The 21,831-nt window shown below is 43.5% G+C and overlaps 1 protein-coding gene across 1 annotated transcript in view; it reads right to left on the bottom strand.

Annotated features, from left to right (window-relative positions):
- Positions 1-21,831, bottom strand: part of LOC311489472 (contactin-associated protein-like 4) — a gene marked incomplete at its 5' end in the record, with an annotated part of 111,575 nt that overhangs the window by 28,923 nt on the left and 60,821 nt on the right. Inside the window, 9 exons of the mRNA XM_084546563.1 lie at positions 2,682-2,852; positions 3,438-3,565; positions 3,869-4,031; positions 6,717-6,917; positions 7,343-7,462; positions 9,819-9,925; positions 18,878-19,049; positions 19,848-19,997; positions 20,540-20,813. Of these exons, the coding sequence (XP_084402689.1) occupies positions 2,682-2,852; positions 3,438-3,565; positions 3,869-4,031; positions 6,717-6,917; positions 7,343-7,462; positions 9,819-9,925; positions 18,878-19,049; positions 19,848-19,997; positions 20,540-20,813 (1,486 nt within the window). The remainder of the gene's footprint in view (positions 1-2,681; positions 2,853-3,437; positions 3,566-3,868; positions 4,032-6,716; positions 6,918-7,342; positions 7,463-9,818; positions 9,926-18,877; positions 19,050-19,847; positions 19,998-20,539; positions 20,814-21,831) is intronic.

Raw genomic sequence — 21,831 nt, 5'->3', positions numbered from 1 at the left:
CAGGTGGTAATTTGTGTGATACCATTGCTTGTAGCTACCACTACCTTTTTCATGAACCATGGGCCCCCACCCATAAGCTTTTCTAGCTTCTTTGGGGGACCCATTCACTCTACCCATCTGTCTTTTTTATTCCTGTTGGATTATTGTAATGTCTCAACAGTGGTATGGTGAATAAACTAAACTAAACTAAACTAAACATATCCTGCCGTCAATTAATATTCTGTACACTAGAACACTGTCCGTCTTATTTTAATTTAAAATCCATATGTATATTAGGTGTTGTACCGACTACTTGACTTTAAGCAGGAAGTCGACTTGTCGCTGATCACGTGACAATAACAACACGGACGCCTCCAAGAAGGCAGAGGATCATCAAGCGTGTGGAAATACTTCACTAAAGATGAAACCCATACTACCGTCCTGAAATGCAACAATGCTAGCAGAGGAACGGTCCAAATCCTCTCAATGGCAGTCAATTAATAACTTCACTTGTGGTAACAGAGAGAGAAGGAGGCTGCACATCAATAGTTTGATGTTGAATTTCATTGTCTAAAGTTATTGGCTTTAGCTGCTGTACATAGAAAAGGCTTTGGAGATATACAGCTTTTTTTATCCCGGCTACATTATATTATCTCACAACACACTGTGGGGCGGCACAGTGGAAAGGTGGTTAGCGCTGATGCCTCACAGCAAGAAGGATCCGGGTCCGAATCCATGGGCCGACTGGGGCCTTTAAATTTTAATCTAATCTAAAAATAGTGGTCACGCTGTGAAGAGGCCCTAGTTTAGCTTCAATACCAAACATCCAAAACACTCAAACCAAATCTTTCTTTAATCTCCGTCTTCTTATTTTTTATTTGAAGGCCTTCATTTGATATTTAGTTGTGCAGAGAGACAGCTTTCACAATGATGAAATATTATTCTAAAAGGGTTTAAATCTGCAGAAAGTAAAGAATTTTTCCGAACTGTACCATCTGCATTTTATTTACGACATTTCAATGAGTGATATCTTCACAGATTATACTCTGAGTGACGAATATCCAACATTCACATACTAGTTTCTCGCGACAGTCCAGATTCATGCAAAGTATTTTAGGGTGGGCGGACCCGGCCACCCGCGACCCCCGGCTGGTTAAGTGCTTACAGACAATAAATGGATTGTTCGAAGGTGACGTTGTGTGTTTCTGCGGGTTTGAATCCAAATGTGGTGACAGATGTGAAGCTGTTTGCTGTCGATCAAATTTATTAACGTCACACCTGCTGCACGCAGTTCTGAAGAGATGGATTATGTTTTCAGAATTCATTATTGGTGCGTCTTAATAAACAATATGTCAGGCGGTTTCTTGCTCAAATTGATTATTTAGTCGAGAATATTTCATGTCACAGAGAAATGCGTATGGTTATGGCTTCATGGTACGAATATTCTGGACAAGAATGTGTTTTTATCTTTATGGTGATAGTTTAGGGACGGTGCCTTCCTGTATTATTGACAAACGTCTCTTGTGTTGAAAGTGTTGTGGAAAGAGAGACAGGATAGAATGTGCGTCCTAATCAGACTACCACAGAAATATACACCGATCAGCCACAACATTATGACCAGGAGAAGTGAATAACATTGACCATCTTGTGACAATTTGATGTTCTGCTGGGAAACGTTTGGACCTGGCATTCATTGATGTGGATGTTACTTAGACATGTAGCACCCACCTAGACCAGACCAGGCACCCCCACCCCCCACTGGCCTCCAAATTCACTGGATCCCAAACTGATCAAGTATCTGTGGGATGATCCACAGAGGCCCCTCCCCTCAAAAGCCCCACCATTAACAACATCCTGTTGCCAGACACCACAGGACACCCTAAGAAGGCCCATGTCCATTCTCTGAACTGTTTTGGAGGCACAAGGGAGACACAATATTAGGAAGGTGGTCATAATGTTATGCTTGATCAGTGTAAATATAGCTCAAATTAAAGTGTGCTTTAGTTTCTTCAGTTGTCTCCTTGTATTTGTCTTCATGATGAATAAAACCCTTCAAACTGAATTTCTACCAGTCTCCAGAACTTCAGAACATTATTCTGGGTAAAGATTAATTAAACTTGTTGGAGTTCGTTCTCACTACTGGCTCCTATCTGAGCAGATCCTGCCCCATCAGAAACCAGGCTTAAATTGAAAGCTTTCTCCCAGTTTGATATGGAGGAACTTGGTGATCCTGCATAGGCAAACCCATCCAACACCTCTGGGATGACGACTGTGATCCAGGTCTTATCGCTCTACATCAGTGACTGACCTAATGATCCCTGCACTCAACATCTGGAGGAAAGCTGTTCCAGAAGGAAGGAGGGTTGTTGCTGCAGCAAAGCAAATTCCTGCTGTTATGAAATGTTCACCAATCACATATGGCTGCAATGTTGAGGCGTTGGCTTTATGCAGGTAGTTGGTATGTAGAGCAGAAAGTTTTAAAATTCACAGTTCAAGTGGGGACAGGAGTGACTGCAGGGTTTTTATTTAAAATAAACAATATTCTTCCTGCAGGATAGTTTTGCTCCAGATTAAGTCTGTAACCTCTGGGTTTGTTTTTATTTTTATTTTTTTTACACAGATTAAAACTTCCAGGTTTGGCCGACACGTCAGCCTAATCCGTGTTAAATCTCCCCCCTCCAGCACAGAGACAGCGTACTCACAGCTCAGTTCAATCCGGATGAAGTCTCTGATGCCCAGGTTTTCCAGGAACACGCCAGACGAGGCCGTGGTTTTAAACAGGAAGGAGATGTCGGCGCTGAGCTCCGCGTGGAAGGTGGGGAAGTGGAGGTAGGACGTCTCCTTGTCGAAGAACGCGGCGTTCCAGAAGTTCTCTGAAAGACACGCGATTAAAACGAACTTTAAATGGGAAAAAGAAACAAACAAGTGAGCCGACCAGTTCAATTAGCGATCGTACACGAGCCCGTGATCTCTGCTGCGTGGGCTTGCTTGGTTAATCATGCCAAATATTTATCTATCCACCGCTGTAGATCCGGGCCCGGCTGTGACTTCAGTTAATTGAACGAGGGGGAAAAGCAGCGAGCTACTTTGATTTACCTTGTAATGGATTTAATGAGCAGCAAGTATCAGAGCGCGGAAACTTAAAGGGAGATATTAGCAACGGTTCTGCTGTTGATAATTAGCTTCTAAATCAGGAGGTGCTGCACCCAGAGGAGTGCATTCATCGTGTAATTGGCAGCTGGAATTAAATGTTAAGCACAAAATTCTTTATTTCTATATCAACACGGGGTATTAGTCATAAAAACGTATTATTATTACGAGTTTGCAGCTTGATTTATTTATAAAACAGTTTTCATTTACATCAGTTGGACAAAAGAGGCAAGAGACGACGTGATGTTTTTTCACAAAAAGGAGGATTTTCTTGTCATCTCTCCATCAGCCGTAACCAAGCAACTTACTGTCTCCATGACAACGGAGCGGCCCCACCCTGTAGGCGGCCTCCGACTCCGGCCTCTGGATGTCGCCCAGCACCAGAGACCTGACAGGGAGGTTCTCCTTATGGGTGACAAGGCCCGAGTCCTCAGTCCTGCAGGAGGAAAAGGAAGAAGAGCAGGAGGAAGAACAAAGAGGAGGTGAGGAAAAAGAAGGTGTCGGGAAGAGGATGGAGAAGAGAAGATGAGGAAGAGAGATCAGAAGGTAGATAAAGAAGGAGAGAGAGGGGAGGAGAATAAAGGGAAGAAGTAGGAGGAGGAGGGGGAGAAAGGAACAGGAGGCATCAGATGAAGCAAATGAGATAAAAGAAATTGGAGAAGAAGAAGAAGGAGAGCTAAACGTTAGCGTTTTGGACAAACAGCTCCAGACGTGTCTATGTGTTCATAGAGGTCAGTACCACTCCATGCGGTCAGCGTCACAGTTGCAGTAGTGCTGTAGATCCACACAGTCTCCCTGCAGGCCGCAGGCACACTGCTGGCTGCCCGGATGAGCTCCGCCCCAGTAGTTCTGGACGCGACCCGGACCGGGACCACCGAGCCACCAGGTGAACGGAGAGCCCTCTGAGGAATAAGTCAAAAAAAATCTAAAGGCGTGAGAAACTAGCAGATTTGACACTTTTGTGTTTCCCAGACTGGTGGGATTCTGTTTCATTCATAAATATTCTTCCTGCTGGAGTGGAAGAACCCAACAAAAACAATAAATGCTTCGATTGCAACACAGAGTCATGTCATAAGTTCTCAGACGACAAGACTCTGGTTGTCTCATGGTGCGAAGTGAACCACCTTCAGATCAATGCAGCTAAAACCAAGGAGGTGGTCGTGGATTTCTGGAGGTCCAGGCCTACACCTGCAGCCTGTAACCAACAACAGGGAATGTGTAGAGGTGGTTCAGACCTATAAGTACCTGGGTCTACATCTGGACCACAAACTGGACTGGTCGGCTAACATAGACACAGTATACAAGATCGGTCAGAGCTGTCTCTATTTCCTCAGGAGGCTAAGGTCGTTTAACATCTGCCGGAAGCTGCTGGACATGTTCTACCAGACTATCGTTGCCAGTGTCCTCTTCTACGCTGTGGTGTCCTGGGGAGACAGCACTAAGATGAAGGACACCTCATGGTTGGACAAGCTGATACAGAAGCTGGGCTCTGTGGTAGGGACAAAGATGGAGTCCCTGACATCAGTGGCAGATGAAAGGACCTTGAACAAACTCTGGTCCATCATGAACAATACATTACATTCATGCCTGCGTTACTGTGTGGATTTTCTTGTGCGTTTCACTATTTCTTCACCAGAAGAATGACAATGAAAAGCTTACTTTGCTAACTGTCACGACATAAAACCACCAGACTATTCAAAGGGAATAAACCGAAAGAAAGCTAACTGTTCCTGGTTGAAGTGGGACTTACAGCAGTTTAAAATACTGACCAAGACGAATGCAGTGACACAAAGCCTAAAGCAAAGGTGCACTCTCTTTAATGCATATTGTGTCCTCAATGAAATAGGCTGTGAGAAAATAGGCTGCATGGAAAGAGTCCCCGTGTCTCTGCCTCCCAAGATGAATGCAACCTTTGAAGCGCGGGGATGTTCCTAACTTAAATGCTGAATACATTGTTTTCACGTGGAGGACGACGGGGGTAGAAACTGAAAAAAAATAAATAAATAAAAATCCCTTCTGAGAGTGTGAAGGTGGAGAGGATGGAGAGAAGGTGATTGGAAAAGCCTCTGCTGAGTCGGCGCTTCTTTATTTTCCCCCCAGCGAGCACCAGAGAGGTTTCTAAATGGAACTTCTATTTCTCTGCTCGTTCTTCCTCCTCCACCGCGCTCACGGTTTTCATCCATCATTTTATTACCTGCAACACACACACACACACACGCACACACAAAGGAAAGGTAGCTTCACCTGCTTCAACACTCATTCAGCCAATCAGAGGGATCTCGTTCACCAACTCGTTTAGTTTCAAAATCAACATGACGAATCTGCTGGAAAGCTGTCGTCAGGGGCCCGACTAGCACCATCGGCTCAGTACGCGTCGTTAAACGAGGGTCGGCTTGGCCTCAAGCTGCCGATTTCACAGCCACTAAGACAAAGCACCTTCCCGATCAAACTGATTCTGTGTCTGAGTCAATGCAATCGCAGGAAAACAGACTCGATGCTCATTCTAGAAGCAGCAGGAATTAAACAAATCCTCAACCATCGATTCGTCATCTGTGAAAGAAGAGGGAAATCCAGGGAGTCATTGTGTTCCCTCTGGTCCAGACCGAGCCCCGTCTGAAGGCAGTGTGCTTAACCGAGCTTTCATTAACTTTATTTAAGCCAAAGCTAAGTTCTTGTTTACAGTCTCTCCTTATTTGAGGCTGCACTCGAGGCGCACTGGAGGAAAAAAAAAAAAGAAGGGATGAACTAAAACGCTAGAGCATTCTCCGCCGCGAGATAAGATTCAATAAGATTAAAAGATTAAGAGGAGACGTTTGAAAAGTGAGATGTACTTTTGAGTTATTAAAGTGAAGCAGCAAACACAGAATGAAAAAAAAAAACATCAAACTTTGATACAAGTAAAACAAACGTTGTTTCAACTTAAATTTGAGAAGAACTTGAGCATCCTTGATGTTCTTCAGATTTACAAAAACAAAGTTAATCAAAGAATTAACAATACAGAGCAAAAAGGCAGGGATTAACGGGTGTTACAGAAGAAGAAGAAGAGCTACACGTGTCCTGGTTTGAATCAGACCAGCTCAACAATGACATGCATTAAAATCTTGATCTAATATTTCTGCGTTAAGTTGACGCAGGGGCTACGCCGACAGCCCAGACGCAGACCCCAGAAATGCCCGCGAGAGCTGTGATTGGTCTGCTTGGTTGTTGTGTGTTTCCTCTTTAGTATTTCCAGCTGCTTCTCCATCACCGCAATTTTCAAATTGATGGTTTTGGATCAATAAAGATGGAATACGTGGAGGAAAGGTTAACTGAGGAGGTTCAGAGATGCAAACATTTGTAAGACTCGTCTTCGGAAAGGTGAAAGTTTCAGTTGCCAATGGTGAAAGTGAAGCAGGAAGTAGAAACAAAAATTAACGCCGACTAGCATTTGGGTGGCGCTGTTACAGAGTGAGCCGGACTGACGAGTGCACAAGTACCGGTGTAGGCTACGTGCACACGTTACGGCGTCTATGTCCCCCACTACCCTAAAAGAGCCTAAGACTAACTGCCTCCAGAGTTATAAAAAGATAACACTCTATGTGCTTTACCCAGACTGTTGAGGAGGCGGGACTTCCTGCAGTGGTAGGACAGCTCCTGTTCGCAGTGCTCTGATTGGCCGATGGCCGCCAGCAGCTGTTCGTCTGCAGACGAGTAGTCAAAGTGGACCGAGTGCTGGTTTATTCCAGGAGACGGTCGGACTCTGGTCAGCTCGGTGTTGTTGTGCTGGATCACCATCCATGTGGTCTCCTCTGGTGGGAAGAGATCATAGATACAGTTGATATGGATTTAGATGAATATGTACCAGCCTTTGTCCTCTGGAGGGTCGCAGGGGGCTGGAGCCTATCCCAGCTGCCATTGGGCGGGGTACACCCTGGACAGGTTGCCAGTCTATCGCAGGACTTGCCTGTGTCTGCGTGGGTTCTCTCCAAATTCTCCAGCTTCCTCCCACCATCCAAAGACATGCTGGTTAGGTTCATTGGTGATTCTAAATTGGCCGTAGGTGTGAGTGTGAATGGTTGTCTGTCTCTCTGTGTTAGCCCTGTGATAGACTGGAGACCTGTCCAGGGTGTACCCCGCCTCTCGCCCAATGACAGCAGGGACAGGCTCCAAACTTTAAGCGTACAAAACACAGAGCGATGACGGGAGGAGGATGGGGGGAGTAAAAGTGTGTCACCTGTCATGTTGCAGTAGACTGGCTGCGGTTTGATCGGCCCGCTGCCGTCCACGTCGATATGAAAGTGTCCCGAAGTGTTTCCGTTGTGTTTGTACGCCTCGCAGGACGGCTCGTACACAGCTGGAGGGAAAATAATGAGACGGACAAGAGCTGTGAGGGGACGGAGACGATGCTCGAGTGAATAAATCTGCAGCAGCGTCCTATGAATTAAAAGTTTAATCCAAATGGGAATGACAGTAAAGACTGACGGCGGAGCGCACTTGATAAATAAAACTTTATCAGTCAAATCCATATCATAAAAGTTCCCACACTCCCTCCACCTGTTTATCTCTCCTCCGCTCCACAGCCAGAGGCCTCTTATTCATCACATTCCCTCAGTGTGGGTTCAAAAAAGGTTTTCACAGAAACAGCAGCAATAAAAATGAGACCAGAGGTGAACTGTGTGGGAAAACTCTCCTCTTTTAGTCTGGAGGATTTGACTCCAGGCGGCCGGCACTCCACCAGTAAATCTCACCTATAAGCTCCACGGCTTTGTTTGTTTATTCACCGTTTTTAGTCACAGCCGCTCACTCATTAACCTCCATCATATCACTCGAGCACAAACAGATTTTTTTTTTTAATATATATAATACTGTGACCTCCCGCATCAGAGGGAAAGGATGCGCAGGTGTTAAATAAGATCTCCCAGGGGACGGCCTATTTAAAGGCAGCAGTGGAGGCTTATGGATGAAGACACACAGCAGTCAAACGATTAAATGAATCTAAAATTATGTTTATTTATCATGTCTGAGTGTCTGAATGAGTTGTGACTTGGAGAAGGGGTATGTTTGGAAGAAAAAAAAAATCCTCAAACTGTGTCTTTGCTTCACGTCTCTGCCTCTAAATTTGCCTAAACTTCCCCACAGGGTTCAATAATGTCTCATCCTATCTTAGCTTATTTTAAATCCTAGAAGTGGAAGCTTACATTTAAAAAAAAAACACTGGTTTAGATGAACTAAACATGTGTAGTGTAACTAAACAGGTTACATGAGGTACACTCTCATGCTTTCTCTACCAGGAGTGGGGTTCGAACCCACGTGGGCTTCTGCCCATTGGAACTTAAGTCCAACGCCTTAACCACTCGGCCATCCTGGTTACAGGCCTTTGCCATCTTCAATTTAAAAAAAATAATAATTCAAAGTTCAAAAGACTATTTTCTATATTGTTTTATGTCCTGATTGCTTTTCTTTAGTTAAAGTCTAACTGTTATTTTGGGGAGCCCTCCTATTCAAGCCCCTTGAGGGTTTTTGGGGTTTCCCCGGCATGCCTTTCCTTTTCTTAATTGCTTATTGTTAATGTACTTTCGTCACAAGCGGTGAGTTTGTGTCTTGTTTCTGTTGTCTCGTGACTTCCTGTTTTATTTTGAAAGGTAAATCTTCCCTCATTATTGATTATCTTCCCTGATTCCTGATTCCTTCCCTTGTCTTGTGCCAGAGTGTTTCGTCCTATCGTGCGTCCCGGCCTGTAATCAAGTCCAAGCCACAGTTAAGTCTGTTCTTTGAGCTCGTTAATTGATTCCTTTTTTTTCCCTCCATGTGAGTGATTTGTTTGTTTGTGAACCTTGACTCTCAGTTTGTTTCTTACCACCGTCGAGTGAAGAGGGAGTGAATTTGAGTTGTTTGTTTTGTTAACCTTGTTCTCTTCATTGAGAGTTTTTTGATGCTAATAAAAACCTGCATCTTTTGAGAATTCATCTCTGCAGTCCTGTTTTGAGTCTCGGCCTGAGAACTTTCATTATTGCTATTGTTGTTATTGTTTTATGGTATTTTAAATGTGCCAAATAAATGGTAAACAAATAAATTAGTTCAAATTTAACCATACAAGCCCATGTGTCAGTGCAAGCGACAATATCATGCAGAACCAGAACATGTGTAAACTCTGGGAACTTTACACAGTCAAGATTGACGTCATAGAGGACAGGGAAAAGGAAGACATCTATGTCAAATTGGGGAGGTTGACTGAGATATAATCAGTCTGAACATCTGTCCCCAAGAAGTTTCACACCTTGAGACTGGAGCCCTCTGACTGATAATGGGCCACTATCCATCCAGAAAGACGAAATGTTCCCTCCAGTTACAGGAAAATATCAGGTGAACACCCAAAGATATTCCTCCCTACCAACTTTTAAAGTTACTTGGATGAAACATCTCCAAGAAACTCCTGAAATGATCAAATAATAACTGCACAGTTTGGAAACTAATCCTAGACTTTGCCTTCAGTGTCTCTTACAAACAGAGCTGGGCAACTTGTCTTATTTATTTTTTTAGCAGCCCCGTCATGCTATCACCAAAGAGAGTTTCATCTGCGTTTATCTTGTCAAATGTTTCCCATCCTCTGAGTTTAAGGAGGACAAAGAGATCCTCGTAACATCTTCCTCATTTTACCCGTCCCACCTCATCACTCTCATGTTCTTGTGTTTGTCTCTCATGTTACTCACAGCTGTGGCAGGTCGCTCCGCTGTAGCCGCTGCCAGAGCAGTTGCAGTGGAAGCCGGTCCAGGACTGACTGCAGCGTCCGCCGTGTTCACAGTGACTGGGAGAACACCTGGTGGAGAGGCAGAGAGACACGGAGAATACATTTAATTTAGAGCTGTGGAAACACTTCTCCTTGATCTGCTGCCGACCAAACTCTCACAGAACATTTTGGATACCAAACACTTGTTGAGTTGTCTCAGGATCAGGGAGAATCACAGGTACAGAGGATGAACCCAAATAATTCAAAACACGACTCCTCAGGATACAAACGGAAACCAGGAAGTGTCTGGAACCCAAACCCGTTCCCTTACGAGTCAGATCTCTGCATATTCACATGCTGGTACATGTCTGTGCACATTAAAGGTTCAATCAGTGACTTAGGACCGTTTATACAACATGTACTTTACTGAAAATGCAGTTTCATTGCAGGTAATACAGATATTAAGTCTGAAATTAAAGAAGAATCCATTGAAAACTGTCTCAGGCTTTGATGCATCATGTTATAAAGTGAGTTAGAGTTCTCTCAGCAGAAGGTATTTACATGCAGCACGTTAATAACGAAAGCGCGCCGCCAAAACGGATTATTAAAGCAGGAATACATTTAAACTCTATCTACCTCTCAAAACGACACGTAATGATTAAACCGACCCTGAGAAGCAGCTTTCCGTTCAGGGAAGGGAAAAAAGGGAAAAACCTTTCAGCCGAAGCTTCTCAAGGTTTTTTATTTGAGTTTCTCTAAATTGCTAAATGGTAGCTTCAAAGGGACCTCAAATGCATCTTCCTTCATTTTTAATATGAGCGTTTGTGGTAAGTTGTGGGAGGTAGTCGGTTTGATAGAAACAAAACATCCTCCTTATACTGAATGGATATATGACATCTGAGGAATATTCATCTGAAACACCTTCCACCTTCCCTCAAGTGAGATCAAAAAAATATTTTCATTACTTCACAGATCCTATCTTTAGATTTGTCTTTCATTTCATATAAAAGGAAAAGTATAATATTCTTTAACTTCTTCCAGACTGTTTGAAAAGTCTCCTTCAATGGTTTCAGCTCCCAGGAGACTTCAGCAAAGCTCTCTGAGTTATTTATAGATAAATATCATACTGCTGAAAGCATCAAGGTGTCAGTCCTGAGTGGGAGGAAGGAGAGGGATGGAGGGAACTGAAAGAAATAGGCAGGGATTATTAAAACAACTAACTGATGTATCAACACTGGAAATAAAAATCTGTAAACGGTGACATTTGAGAAAGATCAGGAAAACCAGTGATGGTTTAATTAGTTTCACTCAAAACTGAGAAATTTGTTATTAGAAAGAAAATAATTATCCAGCAGGAAAAATGTTGACAGAGACAGAGGATCAAGGTGACAACAGTCATAAAACAACTAATACGATACAGCTGGTTCCTCATGAGACGAAACGAGATGGGATGAGATGGGACAAGACAAGACAAGACAAGACAAGACAAGACAAGACGTGTTAAGGTAAGGTAAAACAAGACGGGATGGGACAAGACAAGACAGCTGGGATGGGACAGGACAGAAGGGGAAAAGATAATATAAGACAAGGCAGGACAGGACAAGACAACACAGGGCAGGATGGGATGGTACGGGACAGGACAAGACAAGACAAGACAAGACGGGACAAGACAAGACAAGACAAGACAAGACAAGACAAGACAAGACAGGACAGGACAGGACGGGATGGGACAGGACAGTTGGGATAGGACAGGACGGAACAAGACAGGGCAGGAGAGGACAGGAGAAGACAGGACGGGACGGGACAAGACCATGTGGGAGAAGACAGTTGGGACATGACAAGACAAGACAAGACAAGACAAGGCACGTGACGTGACAAGACAGTTGGGATAGCACAGGATGGGACAGGACAGGAGAAGACAGGACGGGACAAGACCATGAGGGACAGGACAGTTGGGATAGGACATGACATGACATGACAGGACAGGACAGGACAGGACAGGAGACGTGATGTGACGTGACGTGACGTGACGTGACGTGACAAGACAAGACAAGACAAGACAAGACAAGACAAGACAAGACAAGACAGTTGGGATAGCACAGGACAGGAGAGGATGGGACAGGACAGGTGACGGAATGGAACGGGACGGGATGGGACAAGACAAGACATGTCTCTCACGTCCTGTCTACTAATAAACCTCCTTGCATTTATTGAGACATTGTCTTTGTCAGTGAAATGATTGGTCAACAGCCACATGAACAATGTTTGTCTAAATGTATTAACTACATTCTCTTGGTGGATTAGCTCCTACGTTGCTCCTTGGTTTTAGGCTCTGAAAATACCAGGATGTTCCTACTTCACACTTAATTAAACACATTTCCATACATCGCTGAGTGCTCAGGGTCTGGAGACAAATACCTCAGAGTCCGTCAAGATAAAACCACTTGAGTCTAGTTAGGACATATTATGCGTGACCCCAGAAAGAGAGGGGACGGCAGGAGACGATGACTAACGGTAATTTCATCCACACCAGTTGCTTTCCATCTGCTCCAGGACCGGCTGCCACCTCCAGGAGGCTCGACACAGTTTTACGTCACTGAAGCCTGTTGAGAGCCGTGTATTTATGTCTCTTATTGTCCACGGACGCGTCCTTCAGAGAGCGTGCTTACTTTTGTAAATATACGTGACAGTGTTTAACTGTGCGTCTGGCCAAACCCAGGCAGGAGCATTGAGGAGAAAACAGATGACTGCACAGAATCTCCAGCCTCCTCTTTATTTAGATAAAAGCGCCGACTCAGCAGCCTGTCGTCCCGCCACAGTGAGATTTTTCACCTCCATTTATCTCTATACTGCTTTAATCTCAGAGTAAGCTGGAGCCTTGGAGATAAAGCACTTAGCCTTCACTTTAAATTCACATTACCGCGCTGCAGGGTTACTTTATTTTTCATATATTTAGTATGTGAGTGAGTTACGAGCAGGATTCAAGGGATCTGAGCGCTGATGAAATTCGTCGTGTCGCTCGTGTTGTACATGATCCTCGGATACATCTGTGCCTGTCTGACTGAGGGTGAGCTACAAAATCAGAGCGACTCGATGGTGGAAGACAAATGATGAACAAGCTGTTGTTGTTGCTCCCAAACCGTACTAGTCTCCCTTCTGATTTTCTTTAAACGGATGGAAAATGTTAATTTAAAAAGGAAACATCCACGTTAGATAAGAATTAGCTGTTGGCTCCAGTAATCTCTTCAGAGTGTATGGATTTCCTAAAAGCCGTGGGTGGGTTAGCCTTATAGCTACAGGAATAAAGACGATAAGGGCAGCTCATATTGTTAAGGTTAATGTAAACGTGTGAGCAACGCTTTTCTAATCAGTTGATGTGAGTTTAAAGCAACGGAGGTAACTGATAAAGAAGGACGCCGGTGGTTTTTAATGGAAATTCACGATTTTCTGTGGCCGATAAATCATTTTACAACCACACTGAATGTTTGCAACAGTAAATCACAAGATATATATGGAGGAGTGTCTGGTGTGGTTTCAGGAAACGACAGACTTTGTGACAACTGAGTGTGGGTGAATTCTGTTTAAATCAAGGCTTATACTGATGCATAATTTAGGGTGTGGCTGCTTTCTGTGACATGTAGTTGCCCTAACAGGTTGCTAGGTGTCACACACCAAGCCCCAGCTCTGCTCAAACACACTTCTTTGATCATTCTTTAAATTAGTTAAGCCGAAACATCCACTGACAAAATGGCGACGCCTCGGAAACACCACACTGGACTTTAAAATCACTCTTCACAGTCACTGGAGATACAGTAGCTGGTTAAAATTTAGGTGAGACAAAACACATATCAACGAGAAAACATGGGTAAACATTAACAGTCTTGAGCAGTTTAGCTGTTGAAATAGAAAGTTGCTTGATTTTGTTTTCTCGTCGGGTGAAAAGTTGTTATCCACGTGACTCCAAAACTCACAAGGTCGAAGCTTTTGTCAATTTCTGCTCAACCTTGACAGTAAAGCAGATTCTCTAATGTCATTCAATATGGCAGGGCGCCGCCCGCACAAGAGAACATTACAATGCTTTGTCGTTGACAGTTGGTCACTAGTGGATGTTCCTGCCTCTGGTTGCCAAGGTGACTCTCTTGTATATTTCCTGCCCCAAATGTTTCCGAGAGAAATAAGCAGAACATTAAAGGAAAACTACTGTTTTTTTACAACCTGGACCTTATTTCTAGCATAAAATACCATCGTTTACTGACCAATATCACTTTTGTTTCATTTGCACTCGTTCAGGAGATAATTAGATCAACGTATATCTATATAGTGGGAGTGACTGGGGCACCGAGACGCAGCCTCTAAATAACGCATTATCTCCCACGAAACTCGTAATTTGCTACTGCTATGGTTTGTCCACAACCTCAGAATCGGAAAAATATTCAGCCATGTTGCAAAAAAACTAGCAGTTTCGAGTTTCATGGCAGATAATGCGTTATTTAGAGGCTGCGTCTCGGTGCCCCAGTCACTCCCGCTATATGGATATATGCTGATCTAAATATCTCCTGAAGGAGTGCAAATGAGACAAAAGTGATATTGGTGAGTAAACAATGGGATTTTATGCTAGAAATAAGGTCCAGGTTGTAAAAAACAGTAGTTCCCCTTTAACTGACATTACACTGTGGGTCAACACGAGCTAGCTCATCTTTCATAATAAAGTCACTCCCTTTGGTCGTTACCTCAGCAGTATCATCTTGGGATAAGATTAACTTGGTGAAAAATTGTATATGTTGCAGCTCCTTCTAGCCTTCATTTGTCTTAAAGGATTATCTTATCTTAAAGGATTATCTTATTTTATAAGAAGATACGTAGAACGTTCTTCTATACCAAGGACACAACTTTTGGTCTTGCATACTTGCTAGTTCGGACTTGATCTCTTAAAAAAAAAAAAAAAAAACTCTCAAACTTCAATGCTCTTTATCAACTTGTAGAACAGATAACTTGCAGATTATCTTCACGTTGCCACTGAAACAAACCAAGACCTTGGAGGTTCAAATCCCACTCCTGGTATTTAGCTTCTATTCTACATTCCCCAAGATTCTTCCTTCATCATGTTTGACCAGGCCTCTGCTTAGATCTCAGTGTTTAATCGATTCTAAGACTTAAGGGTCAAGTCAACTAAAACAAGAGACTTCCTCTACATCGTACTCATTGCATCGTAAGTCTAGACACAGACGTAAAAGCCTGATCTGAGCCTAGAGAAGCGAACGGAATCTGTTCCTCAGTTTTCATGAAAACTTCATATCTCCTGAACCCTGAATTTAATCAAAGCGGGATTCTACTCTGCAGTGGGAGCCGTGATTTCATTCTCTTGCTCTGTTCCAGTGAGCAGTCAGGTCTGTGCTGGAGCTGAATTCTGCTGAATAATAATCGGATGAATGTAGGGAAAGGAAGTTATTTAATTAAACCCGCTGATGCAGATTCTCTTTCTCTGGTGAAAAATTATGTAGCTGGTGTGTGCGGCTGGATTCATATATATAATGTGAATATATCATATACGTGTGTGCTGGTTGTTGCTTGGAGGAACATTTAAATTAGCTATAATTGTTTTTTATGGACGGCAGGTGATTGCTGCTCTCAATCTGAGATACTATAAATTGCTTTTCGCATAGATGGAAATGGAAGATGGCATACAACGATGGTGAGGTACACTTGTTCTGTATTCTTTCTGCATCTATCTACTGTAGGTAGTTTTAGCCATGATAGCAATGATGGTGCGTCAGTCAGTTGTACGATGACTAAACTGAAATACGTGAAGGACTGCTGGATGAACGGTGGTGATCTTTGGTGATCCTCTATTTGGTTCTGTGGTTCACTTTTGTTGTTCTAAGTGGAACTATATTTCCATTCCATGACAACGAGCCTCTTAGTATTCATGGCAGTCATTTTGTAGATCCTTGTGGTCAAGGGCTAAATTATTCCTAAGGCTCGAAGCATTTCCATCACACTCAGCTGTACGTTGTGTCTAGAACTAATTAGCCAATATAAGCATATTAAAATGGTAAGCTAAGATGGTGAAAATACTACGTAAAGCAGAAGCAGAATAAATGGATTTAATCCAACCAGAGAGAAACCATCAGATCAAGTGTTTACATCGTTACCCATGGTGGTGACAAACTGACCCACCAGACCAACTTTCTTTTGTGGTGGAAAGTTGGTCTGGATTGGAAAGTTGGGGGGTCTGTAGGTCAATCCAGACCTATAGACCCCCGGATGACGTGTCCCCAGACCAACTACATGTCTTCTGACCTGGATGGTGTCATCTCTGAGCGCCGCGTGCACCCGCGATGGTCGGCTTGTTTACCTGTAATTTGCTACTGCTGGTTTTTTGCAACCTGGCTGAATATTTTTCGGATTCTGAGGTTGTGGACGAACCATAGCACAACGAGCTATGGCTGATGATGATAACAGGTAACTCTGGACTCAACGGGGAATAGCACTAGCGTATCATAACAAAATATTGGGGAAATGAACGAGTTTCGCGGCAGATAATGCATTACTTTGAGGCTGTGTTTCGGTGCCCCATTCACTCCCACTATATGGATATACGAGGATCTAAATTTCTCCAGAACGACTACAAATTACACAAAAGTTATATGGGTCAGTAAACGACCGTATTTTATGCCAGAAATAAGGTCCAAGATGTAAAAAACAGTAGTTCCCCTTTAACTCGGAAATGTAAAGTTCTGCAGTAGATAGCAAAGGAAACCAGACAGTATTAGTAAAACACTAAATGTATTTGATCACCAGAGAACCTAATATATTCAAAGATTTCTGAAGAAAGTCTTAAAGATTGTTTGCAACGATCACCATGCTGCTGATATTGCGGTGCTAAATTAAACAGCCTTGATCAAAGCTGATGAATCGTGACAAAAAGACGGAGACGCAAGTGAGAATAACACTTTCTGAGAGAAACAGATGAGAGAAAGAGAGACTGCCAGAAACACTGATTCATCAGATATCAAGGAGAATAAAACAAACAGGGCTGTCAGCGGTTGTTTCACACCTCAGCTCTCCACCAAACAATAATTCTTCATTCCTTAATAGAAACACTGTTAGTATGAATGCATTTTGTTTTGTGTGTGTGTGTGAGTTTGTTTGTTTCTTTCCTGGATCCAACACCGCACAATGCTTCACCTCACAGATAGATTAGACTGCCAAAAAATCAAAGAGAAGAGAAATTACATTTCACTTCTACAAAAAAAAAATAAAAGTTGTGAGTCATAGAAAGTGAAATGGCAAAGCAATCAAAGCAGAGCAGGAAAGAATAAAAAATGAGAGAAACTTGTGACAGGCAGAAGGTGACTCCGACTATCTCTGCTGAACCGGCCTCTCTTTATGGAGTCACCAATGTCAAAAGGCTATTAGTGAAGGACAGCTGCTTTAACTGCAGTTAAAGTCATCACTCGTTCTGCTATTTTGATTCATTCTCACATCTCACTCCATCAGTTAGCACAGACAGTGACTGATCAATTGTCCAGTCCTGTATTAGTGTAATAACTGGAATGTCTTTAGTGCACACAAGGTGAACATGATGCTCAACCCTAACCTGATTTTGAGACCTGAAGTTTTTTATAAACTCAGAGCGCCTGTGTCGACAACCTTGTCTGATCAGATCAGAATTAATAACCTTTTTAACTTTCAGGTTAATGTAGCTGGGTCTTTTAACATTAACAGATAACAGCAAGGCATTATGGGTTCACATGGTCAGCAAACGCCACACAGAAAGGCTCCAGAAAGGCCCCATTCGGTGGATGGATTAGAACCCAGAACCTTCGGACTGTGAGGCATTAGTGCTAACTGCCAAACCACTGTGCCGCCCCCCAAAAAATTAATGTATCAGTTGAATGCCATAATAAAATGTAACACTTGTACATTTACTCTACAGGTGTAAGAATCAGAATATGCTGTACATTTATCTTATAAGAACCAGAACCACGACGGAAGGTAATAAAGCGAAGTAATCAACTAAATGTTATGGACATTTATCAAATGCTGTTAACCGTATGTGTAGGCTGGTAACACTCATGGCCTTACATGGTGTTTGTTACTGGATGTGCCCCCTCTAAAGGGAGTATGCGCGGATACATTTTCCCAAAATCATTCAAGTGTGAACAGTTCGCCCTTGATAGAAAGGTGCATTAAAGTTAAAAAAGAAAGCTGGACTAAGTTACCCAACCCCAAAATTGGTCTGGAGTCTCTTTGTTGGGAACTGATTACACTCCTGCAAAGATCTGCAGGGCCAATCGAATCGTTTGCCCAATATAGTCACACACGTCATCTGACCACCATAGACTGTCCAGTTGAGATTACACACCTCATGGTTTCATATGATACGACTGCATGCACTGACACGTGGGCTTGTGTGGTCAGATTTGAACTGATTCAGGAGTTGGGCTTACGCACGGCGACCTAAAAGCGACTTTATTTCACAGAAGTAGCATTACTTTTTTCTTTTTTTAACTGGAAACTAAGCCAGATAAACAACCAGGATGGCCGAGTGGTTAAGGCGTTGGACTTAAGTTCCAATGGGCAGAAGCCCACGTGGGTTCGAACCCCACTCCTGGTAGAGAAAGCATGAGAATGGACAGAGAAAGAAGGGGCTGAATTTTAATGAGAATGACTGTGTTATATTCTTGGATTTCAGCCACTGAAATTACCAAAAAGGTCAATTATTGCAACAGTACAACAAAAGTCTCTGTCCTGAATGCTGCTGTTGTGTTTGCATTCAACACAGCTCCGTTATTTTCTCATCCTGACACGCCCACAACAGAGAGCAAACTCTGCTCCAAAATGCTGCGCACACTCGGGAGGAAATGAATAATTTTACCAAAAAATAAACGAAACACTATTTAAATCTGTGGCAAATGTTAAAGACCGGACGCTCCTCGAATCCTGTAACCGTATTCCCCGAAGAGTGGAAACACCTGCCGTATTTCACGGCTGAAATTAAACATGAAGTCACTGTTTACCGAGATGCCGGGTTCTGACCTGTCGATGATGCCGCACATGTCGATCTGCAGTTGGCTGTAATTTCCCAGCAGTCTTTGCTGGACCATGATCAGATTCACCGGCTGGTTCTCCACAGAGAGGAGACGCATGCAGCCCTGGAAAACGCCGAAGGGGTTTCTACACTCCTGATTGTCGTCTTCAGCGGGACAGCCTTGATGAGAAATGAAAATGAGCGGTCAGGCGACAGAATAACAGCGAAGAGAGTCACTTGACGGCAGCGAACATTAGTATTATCTGACACTGTGGTGAATGTCTTCTACCACAGCCACAGTCAAGCTGTGATTCGTGTTGTGCTGCGTCTTCGTAAGAGGCTGAAAACATGTAAACATACGCCAAATGCTGCCACTTTTTCAGCTGGAGTCCATTTAATCTGAGGGAGGCGATAGGGAGCGTGCATGTGTTTAAATGAGTATATCACCAACAGGAAGATAAAAAAAAAAGAGCTTAAGAACGAACGTGCCTGGAATAAAATAATGCTGAGCAGAGAGAAAACAAAAGAGATAAGAGTTTAAGGCAGAGAGGAAGGCAGCCGAGGAAATGGAAAGACAAAAAGAGGAGAGATGAAAGGACGAGAGCAGACTTATAACTTTCATTATAAAACAGCCACAAGCTGAAGGTGAGCGTTTACGACACCAACTGTACTGAGCAATATCAACACCTTTCAAATATTAATACACGTCTCCCAGGGCAAACATGAAACAGAAACATTTACATGTCCACGCTGACAGAACAGTCTGAACTGATGAAGCTACTCTTTATAGGGAAAGTCCATCTTTACTAAGAGCACTGGCGGGAAAAACAGAATAAATAAAGATGGAAAAGGAAGCAGGGTAATAAGAGAGTTCAGGTGAAATAAAGAAGAAGCCACAGCAGACTCAGAATCCATCAGTCATGGCATAATATCCAGGTATATGTTGCTCACATTAACAGCTCTGTGATTCACACTTACCACCAAAGAAGAGTTGACTTCCAGTGGCGACAGGAAACGATGGGGCAGCATGAGCAACGCCTCCTTTGTCTTTATCCACAGAGATCGTCAGACGGCCGCGTCTGGAAATAAAATCCGCCGAGTGCCACTGACCATCGTTCAGAGCAGAACCTGGGATCACAGTTACGTAGATTTCAGACAGTGGCCACAACTTCCACCACCTGCTGTAATATATTAGAATTTATTTATGTCGCAACGTTCATACAAACCTGTAGCCCAAAATGCTTCACATACACTTGCCAGTTCATTAGGTACACGTTTTAATGTTCAGTTTATGTTGAATAGGTTTTAATTCAACTGTATGATCATTTTGGAGGATGCAGTTTGTGGTGAACTGGCCAAAATAATAGAAACATCTGTAGGTGGTACAGAACTACAAACCCCAGCCTCTGAAATGAAAACACAGTTGAATCAACATCTCTTAGTTATTTTAAACAAAGGCTGAATACCATAACCTTCATGAAGATGGGATTTAATACAGGACTGTGTATTAGGATGTTTTCACTAGTGTACTCGATGAAGTGGCAAGTTAGTAAGACTAAAACAACACTGAACAATACGGTAATTAAAATACAATATCAGGAAAAACCCCTAAGGCTTTGGTTTAGGCTAAACCATGTCAAGAAGTTAAGTTTGTAGGTTGTTAGACCGACCTGCACTGAGCTCCAGCAGCGCCCGGCCACCTTTATGAACCTGCAGCCGGAGTCTGGCGTCGCTCAGGTACACCCAGACCACGCCCCCTTGCTGAGGGAGGTCAAAGGTGAGCAGAAGCCCCGCCTTGTTCCACGTCCTGAACTGGAACCCCACAGACACGCCCACTGAAGAAGAGGACGCCGCCGTCGTCCCCGGCAGCTGCAGGAAGCTGTGAGGCCCCGGGAACGTCACGGCGACGGAGACTGGCTCAGCACAAGAAAAGGTCACATTGCCCTGAGAGGGAGAGAGAGAGAGGAGGTGGGACGAATGATTACTAGAGAGATAAAACAACATGAAACATGAATATTAATCGGTTGCAGAGGGCGTGTCGATGTGACCTCACGTCGCTGTGATCTCATCAGCAAGTCACCTTGAGAATAAAAAGGCACAAATGCAAACTGAAAACACCAATGTCACGCAGCTCAGAGCTCGGGAAGGAGCAGGAGGTGGTGGAGGAGGAGGAGGAGGAGGATATGCATATGTGCTGCGATGTAGACATTTCCGTTGCGGTCCATTGTTTTGAGTCGTGGTAACGACACTGGGTCTATTTCTAAGGCTGCAGCAGTAACATATTACAGTCCAGACTCTCTGCTGGGAACACCAGCCCTCTGTCTTTACAACGCTCCGGAAACACAGATGACAACTAAAAGCCCTTTGTGGAGCTGTAGAAGTGATATATGAAAGTCTATAGCGCAGAATGCATCGCCACCGCAAAATATAAAGACAAAAACAGAGCTATAAAAGTCCCCTATAAGAGCCCCAACACACCCTCGCATCCATACTGTACCTCCTTGAAGACAATGTTTGTTACCGTGGCTATAAGAAAAGTTAAAAGCGCTCTCTGCATTAAAATGGACTATAACTGTGTCAGTACTCGACAGAGCTCTTGTAAAACAGCCTCTGTTAGACCTTCAGCCATGCATGTGAGTCTCCAAACTCTTTTCAAACCAAGACTTTTTGCTTGTCTGCCCTCTGGTCTTCCACTGTAATGAGAAACCATTTATTAGAAGTGGTTGCAGTGGCTCTCCGCTGAGCTCGCGCCACTTATCGTCACAGTGGAAACTTCTTTCTTTTCTTGCGACAAAGGCGAGGAAGCCTCACTGACATTCTAACCATCGTCAAAGCTCCTTCATCCTCCCTTCACTCGCTGGCCTCATTAACAGCTCATTAGCTTCATTAACTTGCTAGCGGCGGCACCGCCAGCGTCAGGGTAATTTCCCAGCGGTGCTCTGAGCATGACAACATGTGTGAG

Source organism: Chelon labrosus, assembly GCF_963514085.1.
Source record: "Chelon labrosus genome assembly, chromosome: 6".
NCBI lineage: Eukaryota > Metazoa > Chordata > Actinopteri > Mugiliformes > Mugilidae > Chelon > Chelon labrosus.
The sequence above is the reverse complement of the archived record's forward strand: the minus strand, read 5'-3'. Positions and strand labels throughout refer to the sequence as shown.